We start from the raw sequence: 15869 nt of genomic DNA on the forward strand, positions 1-15869 counted from the left end.
ATTTGCTGCACTGGTTCAGATAATACCAGAAACAAATCCCTTCTTTATGCAATCATCAGGAAAGGGAATCATCCCAGTTCTGTTCTGCAGCAATTGTAATTGAAATACATACATATACTGATTTCCCCCCCAGAACTGTAAGTACAGAATTTTGCCCCAATAAGTGTAGATGGCCAATATATTAGGCCCCAGACATCACTCCCATACAGGGGAATGGGTTGAATTATACTATCAAATAGCTATAACAGGATTATCAGTGTGCTGTATTCATATAGTTGTTATTTCATGGCTTGGAGGGCCTTCTTTCCCTAGTAATATTTTAATAGACAATTTGAAACTCCACACCACATTTATTTTAAAGCCCTGGAATGTAGGATGTAGAATATGGAGCTATGATATCAATTGATTTTGTTTTGGGCTTCTTCTCAAATATATCACTTCTACCAAATGCAGGTGTTTTAGCAGTGGTCAGTCATTTAACATGAGTCCTCAGCTCAAAGGCTGGTTCACTAAAGAAGAGAAGTCATGATGTAAATACTAAAGATGTTATCCGTGTCTCACTCCCCCCTTCTTACTTGAAAACCTCTGTTTGCATATTATTTATTTGTATCCTACATTTGATGGATTGGTACATGGATTTAATTGTGCCATGGTTTCCCAGCAGTTTCTTTCTGTAGCATGGTAAGGTCCAATCCTGGGAGCCACACTGCGTCAAATAGGTTTTTTTAAAGTCCAAACGCCAATATCTTTCATGGTCATGATTCCCCTTTCTCCCACCACCACACACACACGTCTGTTAATGAGCATCTAAAACATAAAGATTTGGTCAGGATTCATTTATCAGCAAGAAGACTCCTGAGCTTCCTCTCTCCCATCCACAGCACTAGCACCACCGATACCATCTATCCATTCCTACATCAGAACCAGCTAATGCCAGAGGAGGGTATACTCAAGTCAATATCATGTTTTGTGGTGACTTTACCCTAATCTAATGAACGCTTGCTCCAATATCAGAAAGCACTGTAGATGAAAGTCCAGGAGAGTTATGGCTACAGATAGGACCATTCAAATTGGTTGGAGTGGAGAGTAAACATTTGCTAAAGAACACTGACTAGAAGGTGCAGCATCATGAGCTACAGCACAGACCAAAGTCCCAAAGTAGCAAAAAGAACAAACTAAGAGCCAGACAAGCAGAAAACAGAAGCTGAATGAAAAATCCTCTCCCATGAGCTCTGCACTGCCTAGACCAGCTCCTGCTCTGGCCTTGCTCCTTTTCTTCCTCAAGTGCAAGCCCTTCACTTCACACCATTAAACTCTGGTCTGCTCAGAGCAGCAAGACCATTAATTGGCTTCATCAGAAGATTCACACCTCTGAGTGAATTTCCTTCTCTCAAAGTCACCGCCGTCACATTGACTTATCTGGATTGACTGAGCGGTCAGTGAAGACCGACTCAGTCGATCCAGAAGTCGACGCTATTAATCCATCCCCGCAAGTGGCGTAGCACTGCGTTGATAGGAACATGGCTCCCGTCGGCACAGTGCAGTGAAGACGGCGCGCAGAAGAGAAGCACAGCAGTCGACAGGAGTTACGCAAGTTTTTTGCATATTTTGCATAACTCCCGTCAACTGCTGCTGAATCCCTGGGGTAAGTGTAGACCAAGCCTTAGTGAGCACCCAATCAACACAGAGAAAGGGCACAAAGCACAACAGCAATGCAATGGAGAGGGGGGCACAGATGCTTTTGTCTGAGAGTAATAAGTATTCCTACATGCCCTTGTTCAGGCAGGCAGCCCAGAGAGGAGTAGGGCCAGTGCTCATAGAGGGCCACTTCAAACTCTGAATAACCTCCTACCTACCCACTCCCACTGTACAGGTCCAAGGAGTTCCACAGATTCATCACTTGGCTTAGGATCCATGGCCATAATCTAAGCACAGTTTGTTGGCATTGCTACGTGCCCAAATTTATACTTTTGCACCTACCCAAAGTTTCAGATTCTAGTCCGAGTTATGGCACCCTTCATACTACTTCCAAACTGTTCACACTTCTGTCCTGGCCAGGGGAGCCTAGGCTCTCATCATATTGATGCTTAGGGTTTAAGGTGATAGGCACCCTAAAAATACCTAGGAGAAACAGGTTTGGGGGATGCCCTCAAAGAAGTAAAGATGCACTCAGGCATCCTAAGACCAGGAAACAGCAGATACCAAGACCAGAATTAGAGGAACAGAAAATGTGAGGCCACCCATATATTTCATAGAATCATAGAGTTGGAAGGGACCTCAGGAGGTCATCTAGTCCAACCCCCTACTCAGAGCAGGACCAACCAGGACTAACCTCAGCTAAATAATCCCAGCCAGGGCTTTGCCAAGCTGCATCTTAAAAACCTCTGAAGATGGAGATTCCACCACCTCCCTACGTAACCCATTCCAGTGCTTCACCACCCTCCTAGTGAAAAACTTTTTCCTAATGTCCAACCTAGACCTCCCCAACTGCAACTTGAGACCGTTGCTCCTTGTTCTGTCATCTGCCACCACTGAGAACAGCCTAGCTCCATCCTCCCTGGAATCCCCTTTCAGGTAGCTAAAGGCTGCTATCAAATCCCCCCTCATTCTTCTCTTCCGCAGACTAAACAAGCCTAGTTCCCTCAGCCTCTCCTCATAAGTCTTGTGCTCCAGCCCCCTAATCATTTTTGTTGCCCTCCGTTGGACTCTCTCCAACTTCTCCACATCCTTTTTGTAGTGGGGGGCCCAAAACTGGACACAATACTCCAAATGCGGCCTCACCAATGCCGAATAGAGGGGAATAATCACTTCCCACAATCTGCTGGCAATGCTCCTATTAATGCAATCCAATATGCTATTAGCCTTCTTGGCAATCAGGGCACACTGCTGACTCATATCCAGCTTCTTATCCACTGTTACCCCCAGGTCCTTTTCTGCAGAACTGCTGCCTAGCTCATCAGTCCCCAGTCTGTAGCTGTGCATGGGATTCTTCCATCCTAAGTGCAGGACTCTACACTTGTCCTTGTTGAACCTCATCAGATTTCTTTTGGCCCAATCCTCCAGTTTGTTTAGGTCCTGTATCCTATCCCTACCTTCCAGGGTATCTACCACCCCCCCTAGCTAGTGTCATCTGCAAACCTGCTGAGAGTGCAATCTACCCCATCCTCCAGATCATTAATGAAGATGTTGAACAAAACCGGCCCCAGGACCGACCCCTGGGGCACTCCGCTTGTGACTGGCTGCCAGCTAGACATGGAGCCATTGATCACTACCCGTTGAGCCTGATGATCTAGCCAGCTCTCTATCCATTTTATAGTCCATTCATCCAACCCATATTTCTTTAACTTGCTGATAAGAATACTGTGAGAGACCATATCAAAAGATTTGCTAAAGTTAAGGTATATCACGTCCACCGCTTTCCCCACATCCACAAAGCCAGTCACTTCTTCATAGAAAGCAATCAGATTGGTCAGGCATGACTTGCTCTTGGTGAATCCATGTTGACTGTTCCTGATCACCTTCCTCTCTTCTAAGTGCCTTAAAATGGATTCCTTGAGGACCTGCTCCATGATTTTTCCAGGGATTGGGGTGAGGCTGACCAGTCTGTAGTTCCCTGGATCCTCTTTCCTCCCTTTCTTGAAGATGAACACTATATTTGCTTTTTTCCAGTCATCAGGGACCTCCCCCAATTGCCACGAGCTTTCAAAGATAATAGCTAAAGGCTCTGAAATCACATCAGCCAACTCCCTCAGCACCCTCAGATGCATTGCATCTGGCCCCATGGACTTGTGTATGTCCAATCTTTCTAAATAGTCTTGGACCTGTTCCTTCAGCACTGCGGGATGTTCACCTCCTTCCCATTCTGTGCCGCCCAGTGCAGTAGTCTGGGAGCTGACCTTGTCTGTGAAGACAGAGGCAAAAAAGGCATTGAGTACCTCAGCTTTCTCCACATCCTCTGTCACTAGGTTGCCTCCCCCATTCTGTAAGGGGCCCACACTTTCCCTAATCTTCCTCTTGTTGGTAACATACCTGTAGAAACCTTTCTTGTTCCCCTTCACATCCCTTGTTAGCTGCAACTCCAATTGTGCTTTGGCCTTCCTGATTTAATTCCTGCATGTTCGAGCAGTAGTTTTATAATCCTCCCTAGTCATCTGACCAAGCCTCCACTTCTTGTAAGCTTCTTTTTTGTGTTTAAGTTCACCAAAGACTTATTTTTTAAGCCAAACTGGACACCTACCATATTTGCTATTCTTTCTGCACATCGGGATGATTTGTTCCTGTGCCCTCAATAAGGTTTCTTTAAAATACAGCCAGTTCTCTTGGATTCCTTTCCCCCTATTAGCCTCCCAGGGGATCCTGCCCATCAGCTCCCTGAGGGAGTCAAAGTCTGCTTTTCTGAAGTCCATGGTCTGTATCCTGCTGTTCTCCTTTCTTCCTTTTGTCAGGATCCTGAACTCGACCATCTCATGGTCATTGCCGCCTAGGTTGCCACCCACTTCTACTTCCCCTACCAAATCTTCCCTGTTTGTGAGCAGCAGGTCAAGAGAAACACGGCCCCTAGTTGGTTGCTCCAGCACTTGCACCAGAAAGTTGTCTGCAACACTATCCAAAAACTTCCTGGATTGTTTGTGCTCTGCTGAATTGCTCTTCCAGCAGATGTCAGGGTGATTGAAGTCCCCCGTGAGAATCAGGTCCTGTGAACTGGAAACTTTCCCAAGTTGACCAAAGAAAGCCTCATCTACCTCGTCCTCCTGGTCTGGTGGTCTATAACAGACACCCACCACAACATCACCCTTATTGTTCTTGCTTCTAAGCTTAACCCAGAGACTCTCAACTGGCTTATCTCCAGTTTCATACTGGAGCTCAGAGCAATCATAGTGCTCTCTTACATACAGTGCAACTCCTCCACCCTTTCGCCCCTGCTTGTCCTTCCTGAACAGTTTATACCCATCCATGACAGTGCTCCAGTCGTGCGAGTTACTCCACCAAGTCTCAGTTATTCCAATCATGTCATAGTTTCTTGACTGTGCCAGGACTTCTAATTACTCCTGCTTGTTTCCCAGGCTTCTTGCATTTGTGTATAGGCACTTCAGATAACTAGGCACTTCAGATTGCCCTACTTTCTCAGTGTGAATCAGGAGGCCTCCCCTGCTGCATCCTCCTCCTTCTGCTTCCTTGTGGTGTCCCACTTCCCCACTTACCTTCGGGCTTAGGTCTCCATCCCCCATCGAACCTAGTTTAAAGCCCTCTTCACTAGGTTAGCCAGCCTATCTGCGAAGATACTCTTCCCTCTCTTCGTTAGGTGAATCCCATCTCTTCCTAGTAATCCTTCTTCCTGGAACAACATCCCATGATCGAAGAATACAAAGCCCTCTCTCCAACACCACCTGCGTAACCACGCATTTACTTCCGCAAGACAACAGTCCCTACCTGGGCCTTTTCCTTCAACAGGGAGGATGGATGAGAACACCACTTGCACTTCAAACTCCTTTATTCTTCTTCCCCAGAGCCACATAGTCCTCCTTGTATGCAACAAAGTCTAGGAAGGCAAACCAGGCTGACATCTAGCTAGAGGGAAGGGTCTGCTGAGAGAAGGCAAACCCCACAACACATGACCTGCAATTACAAATGGTTATGATGAACAATGAGGGGACAGGTCACAGCCAGCTCCATCCAAGGGACACAAAACCATGAAGGAAAGGACAGACAAGGTTGAGAAAGCACCATCTTTAATGCAGCCACCGCTTTAAATTGCCTCAGGAGGGTCAGAATAATGGTTATCCTGAGACTTGTCTCACTTCCCCACAACAGAGTTGCAATGAAAAGAAAGGATTAGGCTGTTCACCAGTTACTAAAACTGGGCAGAAGCAGGAAAGAGAGAATGAAGATGTGTGTGTGTTTTATTCTAACCCTAACTCCCAGGAGACAAAGATCTAGCATGGCTGATGGCTAGGGCAGGGGCAACGATCTCCTGGGCACTATCAGCTGTCACCAAACCAAATGAACTAACAGAACTGGAGATTCAGGCTTGGAAAGCAGGCTGCACATCTCTCTCTCTGACTCCCCTGCATATTCACACACACTGCTGCCTATGACCCTTTTACAAAGCTAGGCTGAGAGCAGGGCTGGATTAACCTTTTTCAGGCCTGGCGCCAAGCATATTTGTGGGCCCCCATGAGGGCAATGAGGCATGGTGCGGGGGGACAGAGGACAGTCCCCTAAGTGAGGCATGGTGCCGGGGAGGGTGGGGGGTGAGGCACGGTGCGGAGCCCAGCCCAGTGTGAGGGCACTGTGTACAAACTGGCAGCTGCCAGACACACACTGGCCCACCCAACCCTGCATTTCCAGCGGCCCTCTTCCCCTTGGGGGTGGGCCTGCGCCATGTACCACGGTGCACCCCTGCCCAGAACTCCCCAACTCCATGCTCTGCACCTCCACAGACTCCTATGCCCAGCACCCCTGCACTGAGACCCTCCCAGATCCCTATGCCCAGCCCCGCCCACAGACCCCCCCCCCACTGCCCAGCACCGCCGCCCACAGCCCCACCACCATAACTGCACAGCACCCCACACAGAACCCCCACTGCCCATAGCCCACACTCACAGACCTCCCCCACCCACCACTGCTCAATGCCCCCACACAAACCCCCCTATGCCTACCTCCCCAAAACACACAAACATCTCCACTGCCCAGCACTCCTCACCCCCTCACTGCCCAGCACCACCCCCAAATCCCTTAGAGACCCACTCCTCTGCACTCTGCCCACCCCAGCCACACTTACCAGCCCCGCTGGGAGGTGACTGTATCGGTTGGGCTGAGCAAGAAGCACGACTGGGGCCAGTCCTGGGGCCGGGATTGATCCAGCCTTTCAGGAGACGCAAAATTCAGCCAGGCAGGAACAGGGTCTGCCCCGGCCGGGCTCTATAAGGACCCACTTGCCTGACAGGGCCCTGCCAAGCCCTCCACACTGCCCCCAGTCCGCTCTGGCCGAGATCGACCTGGCCTCTACACAAGTCCCAGGCGGCTTGGCCCTCAGGAGGCAGGCGGGGCTCCGCAGGTGGCAGACAGCAGAGAATCCTTAGAGCCTGAGCTGTGTTGGGAGGGGAGACCCCTGGGACATGATCCCCAAGAGCAAACCCAGCCTGACGGCAAGCAGGATCTGCTGGCTGGGAGCTGTTCACAAGCAAGGCCTGGGCAATGGATTGCCCCGGGCAAGGAGCCAGACCTAGCCGTGTGGATGGGTTAGATGGGTCCATAATGGGCCCCTTCCGAGTGTGGGCCCGGCACTGTTGGTGCCATTGCAAACCCGGTAGCAAACCACATTCCTCCCACAGTAGTCCCCTCTCCTGTTTATTCCCTCTTATGTTTCCAAATGGTGGGGTTGGAGAGAAGCAGCCTCCTTCTGCACAAGACTGTTTATCACCACTACCACTTCAGTCCTGCCATTCCTACATCCAGTTTCCAAATTCTCTTCTACACCCACACTATTCTGCAGCCCTCTCTTCTTTTCCCCTCTCTACATCTTTCCCCAAATGGCCATATCCAGCCTCCCCTCACCCCAGAAGTCTACCTCTCCCCTCTCAGTCTTAGAGATGGAAGTGTCCTCCAAACACCTCCTAAATGGACATCCTGCCACCAGCCCTAACACTACATAGCTGAGACTCAGCTCCTCATTGTCCCTGCCAAGCCTTCCTCACTCCCCCTTGGTAGATAATTCCACCATCCTCTCCATCACACAGACTCATACCTTCAGTGCCATATCCAACATCTGTTTCCCCTTCCATCTCCACTGTCAAGCTCTTAATGCTTATTTTACAGTACCACCCAAAGCCCCAATCAGGATCAGGGCTCCACTGTCCTAGGTGCTGCACAAACAGGTATAAAGATGCATTCCCTGCCAGGTTGCCATGCTCTGTCACTTTCCTTTAAAGCATTGCTAAAATCAGCTCTTTCCCTCCATCCCAACAGTTAATAGCCACATCTCAGTCACTTCTCACCTTGCAACCTCCTCCTCTTTGTCCTCCATCTCCAACCTCACTCCCATATAATCCTTCAAAATGCTGTGGCTAAATCACTTCCTCCTTCTGCCACACAGAGCCCTTTACCTCCCCAAGGTTAGATCTCCTTGACTGACTTCCCACTTCATTCCTCATCACGCTCAAGTTTCGGGCCCTCACTTTCAAGACTGCACACATCCTGGCCATTGCCTGCCCTTCCACTTTTGTTCCCATCTAGAACTCTTCTCATTGCTTATGCTGCACCGTGACCTAAGCCTGCTTCCTAACAAAAACCTCCATTTATCTACTTCTTCCACTCTCAGTTTTGCACCATTTTCCAATTCCATGCCATCTCTTACCCTTGGAATCACCTCCCTCGCCTTGTTCCACAACTGAACACCCTCTTTTAATTCCAATCCCTCCCTAGAACATGGCTCTCATTAATCCAAAACCCAGAGAAAAATTAATTAGAGGGCTGTGCTATTTTAATATTGGACCTTATCTGCCCCATCAGCATCCTATGCATGTGATCTGTATCATCTCTCTAATTTAGAACACAACCGCTTTTGGGCTGACAAAGCATCTTCCACTGTATTGTGCAGTGCCACGGCACTCAGCCCCATCTGTGGGGTGAGAAAAATGTACAAGAGACCCAAACAACTCGTGCTTTGCCAAGACCAGTTTCACTCTGATCACCAGGTTTGGGGGATGGGTGGAGAAGGTAAAGTAACAGGCTCTTCCGGTAAGTGCAAAATACAAAAATGGGTTCCCTGCCAAAGGCAGTTTCCCTTGTAAGAGAAGACCGCATGGGTGGGAAAAGGAGAACGATGGAGAGATTGGACTTTTTAAATAGGATTTTTTTCCCTTGTGCTTCCCCAGCTCCCAGTAGCAGTGCTGCAGCCACCACTTTTCCCTCTAAAAAGACAGCAGTAACCAGAGTCACTTTTTCTGTCCTTCCAGAAGAAGCACAGCAGAAACACCCTGCGTGATACATTATGCAGCACCTTTGTGCAGCTGCCTCTTGGCCAGGTGGGAAATTTTTCTCCTGAAGTCTTTTGTTTCCAGCTTTGATCCCAGCTTTGGATCTGCTCGGTTCACCACTCCCTCTGCATGGAGTGAAGGAGCTGACACAGGCCAAGTCAGGACTCACTGCAAGTCACAGTCAGACCTTCCATTAGGCTGGCTCTTGACTCCCCTCCCCCTTCCAACCTGGAACTGTCCTTGATTTTGAAAAGGTCCCATTAAACATTTTTCAGAAGGTCTTACACAGGATACATTATTTTGATAGATGCTGGGACTAAAGAGGGGGATTTCTAAGCACAGGGAAATAATGGAGTTTGTTCTAATGGATTTAAGAGATGCCCACGGGCAACAAGGAGGTTTGCTGCTCTGTAAATCAAAAACACAGAAGACCAGAAAATGGAGTCAAACAACTGAACTCCAGGGAGCGAGGAAATCGGGCTCTATTTAACTGCTGCTCTTGGTTACAGCCAACTTCAGGCTGCTTGGAAAAACAGCACACACACCACATCACTGGCACAAACTTAACCAGGGAAAACAAAGAGACAACAGGGGTCAAAATGGGGGTTGCAAGTATGAGAAGGAGGCACCCACCCCCTACGAAAGAGTTGGATCAATTATCCCTGAATACAAACAAGATTTTTTATTAAAGAACTGCTGCAATGCAATAAGGACAGAAAGCTCCAGGAGCCAGGAGGGGCTGTCAGGCAGTCACAAAAGGACACAGAAAATTATGCCCTGCTTGGGCATACTAAGGAAATCACTGCACTAGTAACCAGGAGAGGGGTCTCCCTACAGTCCCAGAAATTCCTCATTGCTGATAACTTTAATCTCCGGGACAAGACTCCAGCCAATTGCTATAGCACCTGGAATTTGGTTTCATGCAAGCTTGTTGCCTCAGCACAGCTTCTAGCAGAGGCCTTATTTTGGGAAATGTCCTATTACCACAGCTCAGGGAGGAGAGGGAAAAAATCCACTGCGTAACTCAGGATGTGAGTGTGAGACAGCTGGACACTTCACTTAGCCCCAAGTATTACCATCAGAGGTGATGCGTCAGGGAGCACCGTAGGAGCATTTGTGGAGCAAAAGCATAAAACATCTACTTTTTAATCCAACTAGATTGCAATTTACAATCCAAACATTTAATACAAATATACAATGCTAACCATTAAATTAACACCATCAGACTATGGGTCTCCTGGTTACCCATAAAACCCACAAAATCAAATATCTGAGAACTGACAGCCCTACATGGAACAGAAATTTAAAATTTCCAATACTATTTATCAGAACCTTAAGGTTGCACTCTCATTCAAACCCCTGGTGCAGGCCTATGTCTGCCCCATGACATAACGTCCCATTTAAAAGTAGGCTCATGTCAGTTCAGAAATCCCGATGTTGCTAGAAAATAATCAGTCGCATTTGGAGAATTGCAACCACCTGAAATATTGCAAGAACAGAATAAAAATGCACCAGTTTCATTTGATACTGGTGAAGTGTCTATTAAATTTTCTCTTCATGCCCAGTGCATGGAACTTCCTTGCATCTGGATTTGTAATATTTTTAAAAGGATTGAAGTAGAGAGAATGTACGCAAAAGCTCAGTGTAGACTAATCCACATCAAGGTGGCAATCAATCACCCGCAACATAAACCGGACCCTGAACCACCAGACTCACAGAATGAATAAACCCACTATCCTATGGGATTGAAAGAATTCCCTAACCTACAAATTTTCTTCATTTTTGCATTTCAGTATTGGTAAATCCAATTCCCTGAGGAAGGGACAAAAAGAAGTGATTAAAGAAATATTACTGCAACTAGTCTCTGGCCAGTGCAGACAACAAAATTCCATTGGAGAGTGACACCTAGCATAACAGCTGTGTCAAAGAACCAAAGCCACTGCAGACCCAATTCTAAGAGCCTAACTGTTAAGCACATTAATCATAGCTGCCATCCATGAATTTAGTGTTCTTTGCAATGATCCATGTAAAATACAGACAGCCACTAAATACAGTATGCCAATTAATGCAGTGGGTTTGCTTCATGTCAGAACTCCTGCTCTAGATTCTAAAACCAGGTAAAGTGAAAACACTTTAAAGGGAGGCCATCAACTTAAAAAAAAAACAACCAAAAACATCTATCTGAAAATGAATTACTTACTAATGCTACAACTCTAAGAAAAAGATAACAGAAAATTGGAGAAATAAATTATCTATTTTTGCAATCTAATTACTTTCTGTAGTTGACAGTCACTTTCAGTATACTCTGGTTCACTGTTTCCCCAGTACAGTCAGTTTTCCTCTTTCATGGCTCTTTTACACATCAAGGGGGGAAATAAAATATTCTTTTAAAAAATAATTAAAAATTTGTGGTTGTAAAACCACAAGAAGTTTCAGAGGGACTCAGAGCAGGTGTAGGACCTGCTCCTACTTTTAACCCATTTTAAACACTTGACTAGATTTCAAGATGATAACATATCTTTATAAGTATTTGTAACATGTTATAAAGCATATATCCCACTGTGTGGCATGGTAATTTGCATTAAAGCAACCTGGAAGTGGCCTTGGGCAAGACACTTTCTGCCTCATTTCCCCATCTGTAAAATGAAGATATTATTTGCCTACCTCACAAAGGTATTTATGAGGATTCAGGAGAGAAGTATCAGCTAAAGATCATTCTTATAAAGTTTCCTTATCTGTATTAAACTGAAATTATCTTTTAAAATCTAATTTATTTTTCACAATTAATGCTGATTTTCCAAGCCAGTGAAATGCAAATTTTGAGAAGTTAAAATAGATTATAGTGTTTTTCACTTTTGTTTCTAGTTAATGTGTAGTCAGTCCTCCCTTCTAGTTATTTTGCACTAGCACCTTGCTGGTTTGAGCTGCAGATACAACTGGAGAATGCTTTTCTTTTTAAATTTCCAAGAGATTTCATGGAAACACTTACATCACTCTTCAGGTTTTGTAAAGCTTTCTTTTTATAGAATCTAGTTTGGGGCCTGATTTCACCTGCCAGTCCAGTCCCCCTTTTAAGATGAAAATACTTAGTATCTATAAAGTACTTTTTTCAGAGCTACAGTATGCACCCTCATCCCCATGGTATTAGCCCAGAGAAAGGGGAGTCTCCATTGCAGAAAATGCTAGTGAAGGTACAAACAAAATCCAGTTAAAAAAGTTGAATGTATTCAGGCTGTTGTCTCTGTATTAACTGACCCACCATATTCCTTTCACCATGGAAATCTAAGTTTCTTTGCTACTACTGGCCTGATCTTCTTGCATCATTAGGAAAGATCTGGGGTAGAATTAGTTTCATTATACCTGCAACTTCTTCATTACTCTAACAAGAAAGAAGGAGCCAGTATCCCACATCAGCCTTTATAAACATCTCACAACCTCCAGTGCCAAGGTAATGTGATCAGCAGTAATCCTGTGGACTCATAGCACACCCTGTGAGGTAGGCAAGTAGAGAAGTGTTCAGTGACTTTCCCAGGATCACACAAGTCAATAGCAGAGCCAGGAACGGAACTCAGGGATCCTGACTTCCAGTTCCATGTCCAGATTTCCTCTAAAGGAAAGTTTCATTTTCGTTTGGAGCTCTAAAAATGTTATCAGTGGGTTTGTAAAGTAAAACTTTTAAATAAAGACGTTATTTTACTGGCAAAGATCCCAAAGATAAACCTACAGGCACAATACTAAGAAAGATTCTGTGACATTGCAGACAAACACAAATAGACCATGGCTCCATCAGACCCTTCCTTCCCCACCAACACCTTCAATGAATGAAATTAACTTGCAAAAGTCTCTGCCTGTCCTAACCTGCAAGGCACCTCTCCATATGTGGACCAAACATAGGTACACACACTTCTTTGGCACAAACTTTCCAAGCTTCCACAGCCGCTCTCCATTAATAGAAGGTCAAAGTTCAATCTGACATGCTTGTTGTTTGGATAAGAGCCCCTATTCCTGTCCCTGAGCTGAGACACAGTAGTAAATATGCTGTTTTAATGGCTGTTATACTTTTAACTAGGTGGCATCCTGAGTGCCTTGGGTGTAGATTCTCTGTAAATAAAATGATTAAATCCTAGACCTTCCATACAGACACTGCTAAAATGCAGTGCTGGAGAGAGACCGCAGAAGCAACAGGGCAGACCCCTGAAAAGTAGGCATTTGCACCTGCCTTGACATCCAGCCCTAAAAGGGGGAGAAAAGTTATTTGGGAATTATTTTCTTATTGAAACAAATCTGGTCTACATTTGTGAAGTAAAGAGGATACAATATCCCGTAATGACAGTTGGCACACCCATCATAAACCCCTGCATAGGGAGACCCAGGAATAAACGCTGGCGTGGAACCTCAGGCATAGACGCTATTTTGTACAGAGACAAACTGCCATAAAAAAAGCTTCCCACAGACATCAGTGTACTACCGCTTAAAGCAAACAAAGCAATTGACCTGCACTTTACAGTAAAACATCCACCACATGCCATTAACGGCCAACACACATTAACTAGGAGCACCTTGGTAACAGCCAAAATAAAATGCCATCCAGTTTTATACCTACACAAGTCTTTATGGTTAAAATTCTTCCCACTCCTGCTGGATTCCAATTAAACACCTGTATGGCTAGCCCGTGGAACTTCTATCTCCTCCGATTACTAATGCCAGATTCTCTGAAATCTAAAGCTACAGCCCTGTTTACCTAGCATTTTCAAACCATTTTAGCACCTTTCTCAAAATAGTGTGCAAAAACTATTCTTAACAGAAAGGGAATAACACTGCTTGAAAACTAAACACAACCTGACTGTACCCCAGGGACAATGCTTGCAGAATTATGGAGATCTGTGCAAAAAATCCCTGCAACTTCAACCCAGCATCTGAGAAAAATGAGGAGTGAAGTTACACAGTAGCAGTCAAAAGGGTGGAGGAAGAGAAATGAGGTAAGATGCTTTCCCTCTACCATAACCTCTACTCTACAAAATTTAAACCTCTGTGTAAACAGTATTGAAAGATGCTCAACAAAGTCCTTTTCCTCCTCCACCACTAGCACCACCCTAATTTTTTTTTTAAATACATCACTGTACAGGGGTAGGAGCTAGTCAGGAGAATTGTGTCCTTCTGTTTGCTAGACTGGACTTAAACGGAGCAAATAGGAGGACAAAATTTTCATAACTAGTTCTCAAGCTGCTCCACAGCCTCTTAATACAGAGGATGGCATTTTATTCTCTCCCCTCTCTTGACATTTCCATCTCAGGGAATTCCAAGAAGGCATGGGGGGAGAAAAATGCCCTCTCTGTTTTTGAAGGAATTAAGGTAAGTGAGGAGAAGTTTCACCAAAGCAGAACTGTACCTTTAAGGGGCAGTCTAATAGGATGAGCAGCTACATTCCTGCTCAGGAGGACTGCTGTCCCAACATGCAGGAGAGGCTGGAAATAACCTGCATACACACAACCGTCTCTAGCACAGAATTCACCCTGTATATCACAGTCTCTCAAAACACAGAGCAGAGGAAACAAACCGAGGCCACAGCAGAAACAAAGAACTAAATCCATTAGCGACCAAACTCCTGAGAGAGGAGGAGGCTGCATGTGCAGCCGAAGGGAAGGGGCCCTTTGGAAAACCATGAATCATGGCAAGAATAGATCAAGGGAGCTGGGCTCCTTTTCTGTGGCTTCTTGATTGCTGCAGCATTAGCTACTCTGAAAGTTGCTCAGTGATCTTCAGGAATCCCAGGGCTCCCTGGACCCCCTCCCGCCTCATCATCCAGCCCGTCTCTGAACCAAGGGGAAAAACGAGCACCCAGGAGTGGAGGGTTGGGGTGAGGACACAGACAAAGCCCAAGTGGCGAGAAGGCGGCGAGGTTGCCCAGGTATCTAACCCCGCAGGATGGTCCTGGCTCGAGCGAGGCAAACTCACAGCCACCTCCAGCCAACTACTCCTGTAAATCAACAGATACCGCCAGGCAGCGCGCCCCCTTCCCGGGGCGCCTAGCACGCCGCGCTCAGAGGAAGCGATTTCCGCCCCGGCGCCGCTCCGCACCCCCACGGGGGAGCCAGCCCAGGTGCGCGGTACCTGACAAAGCTAGGGAGGGAATCGCCCCACGCTCGGGACGCGGTTTGCAGGGAAAGGGGCCACAGAGTCCGAGCAGCTGCTGGGGGCTCCGGGCACATGGGTATTGGGGGGAAGGCGCAGCAGCTGCCCCCGGCTCTCAGCCGGGCGAGCTACAGCTCACCCCGGCCCGAGAAGCGGGGGACGGGGGTCGTGCACCTGCGCTGCCCCGCAGGGGGAGTCCCGCACCCCGACAGCGCTGGAAGGGCGCTGCTGCCCCCGCCAGGGGCCTCCAGAGCACGGCAGGGGGTTAGAAAAAGGGACTGCCCGGAGGAGAGACGATCCGAGGCGAGCGCTTACCTCGGGCGCAGAGCAGGGCTCCCAGCAACAGCGGCAGGAGGGAGCCCCCGAGCCGCCTCATGCTGGCAGCCCCGCGCCGCAGCTGCAGCCCTGCACCAAGCTCCGGGGCAGAGAAAGTTCTCCGGGTCGCCCCGCAGCGGCGGCCGCTCCTCCTGCGGGCTGGGCGCTCGCTGCAGCCCTGGCTGGCCGAGCTCCGCTGGGACCATGCACCGGGGCTGGGGGTGGCTCAGTGTCTCGGTCCCGGCTGCATTCGCTCGTGCAGCTTCCTCCAGCGCCACCGCAGCCGAGGGAGGGAGGGAGTCTCTGGGGCTGGGGGCTCGGGTTCCCCGCTCAGCCCGCCCCCGGCCCAGGCCCAGCCCTCGGAGGAGGAGCCCTGCCGGGGCAGCCCCCGCCCCGCTCTCCCCAACCGGAGCCCCAGGGCTTCAGCGCTAGGGAAACTTCATA

The 15869-nt window shown here is 47.6% G+C and overlaps 1 protein-coding gene across 1 annotated transcript in view; it reads right to left on the reverse strand.

The window, feature by feature from the left end:
- Window positions 1-15486, reverse strand: part of LRP4 (LDL receptor related protein 4) — a 101710-nt gene extending 86224 nt beyond the window's left edge. The window contains exon 1 of the mRNA XM_067558085.1: window positions 15426-15486. Coding sequence (XP_067414186.1) covers window positions 15426-15486 — 61 coding nt within the window. The remainder of the gene's footprint in view (window positions 1-15425) is intronic.
- Window positions 15487-15869: the final 383 nt, after the last annotated feature.

Source organism: Emydura macquarii, unplaced genomic scaffold, assembly GCF_026122565.2.
Source record: "Emydura macquarii macquarii isolate MOO-44397 ecotype Brisbane River unplaced genomic scaffold, CSIRO-AGI_Emac_v2 contig_1876, whole genome shotgun sequence".
Lineage (NCBI taxonomy): Eukaryota > Metazoa > Chordata > Testudines > Chelidae > Emydura > Emydura macquarii.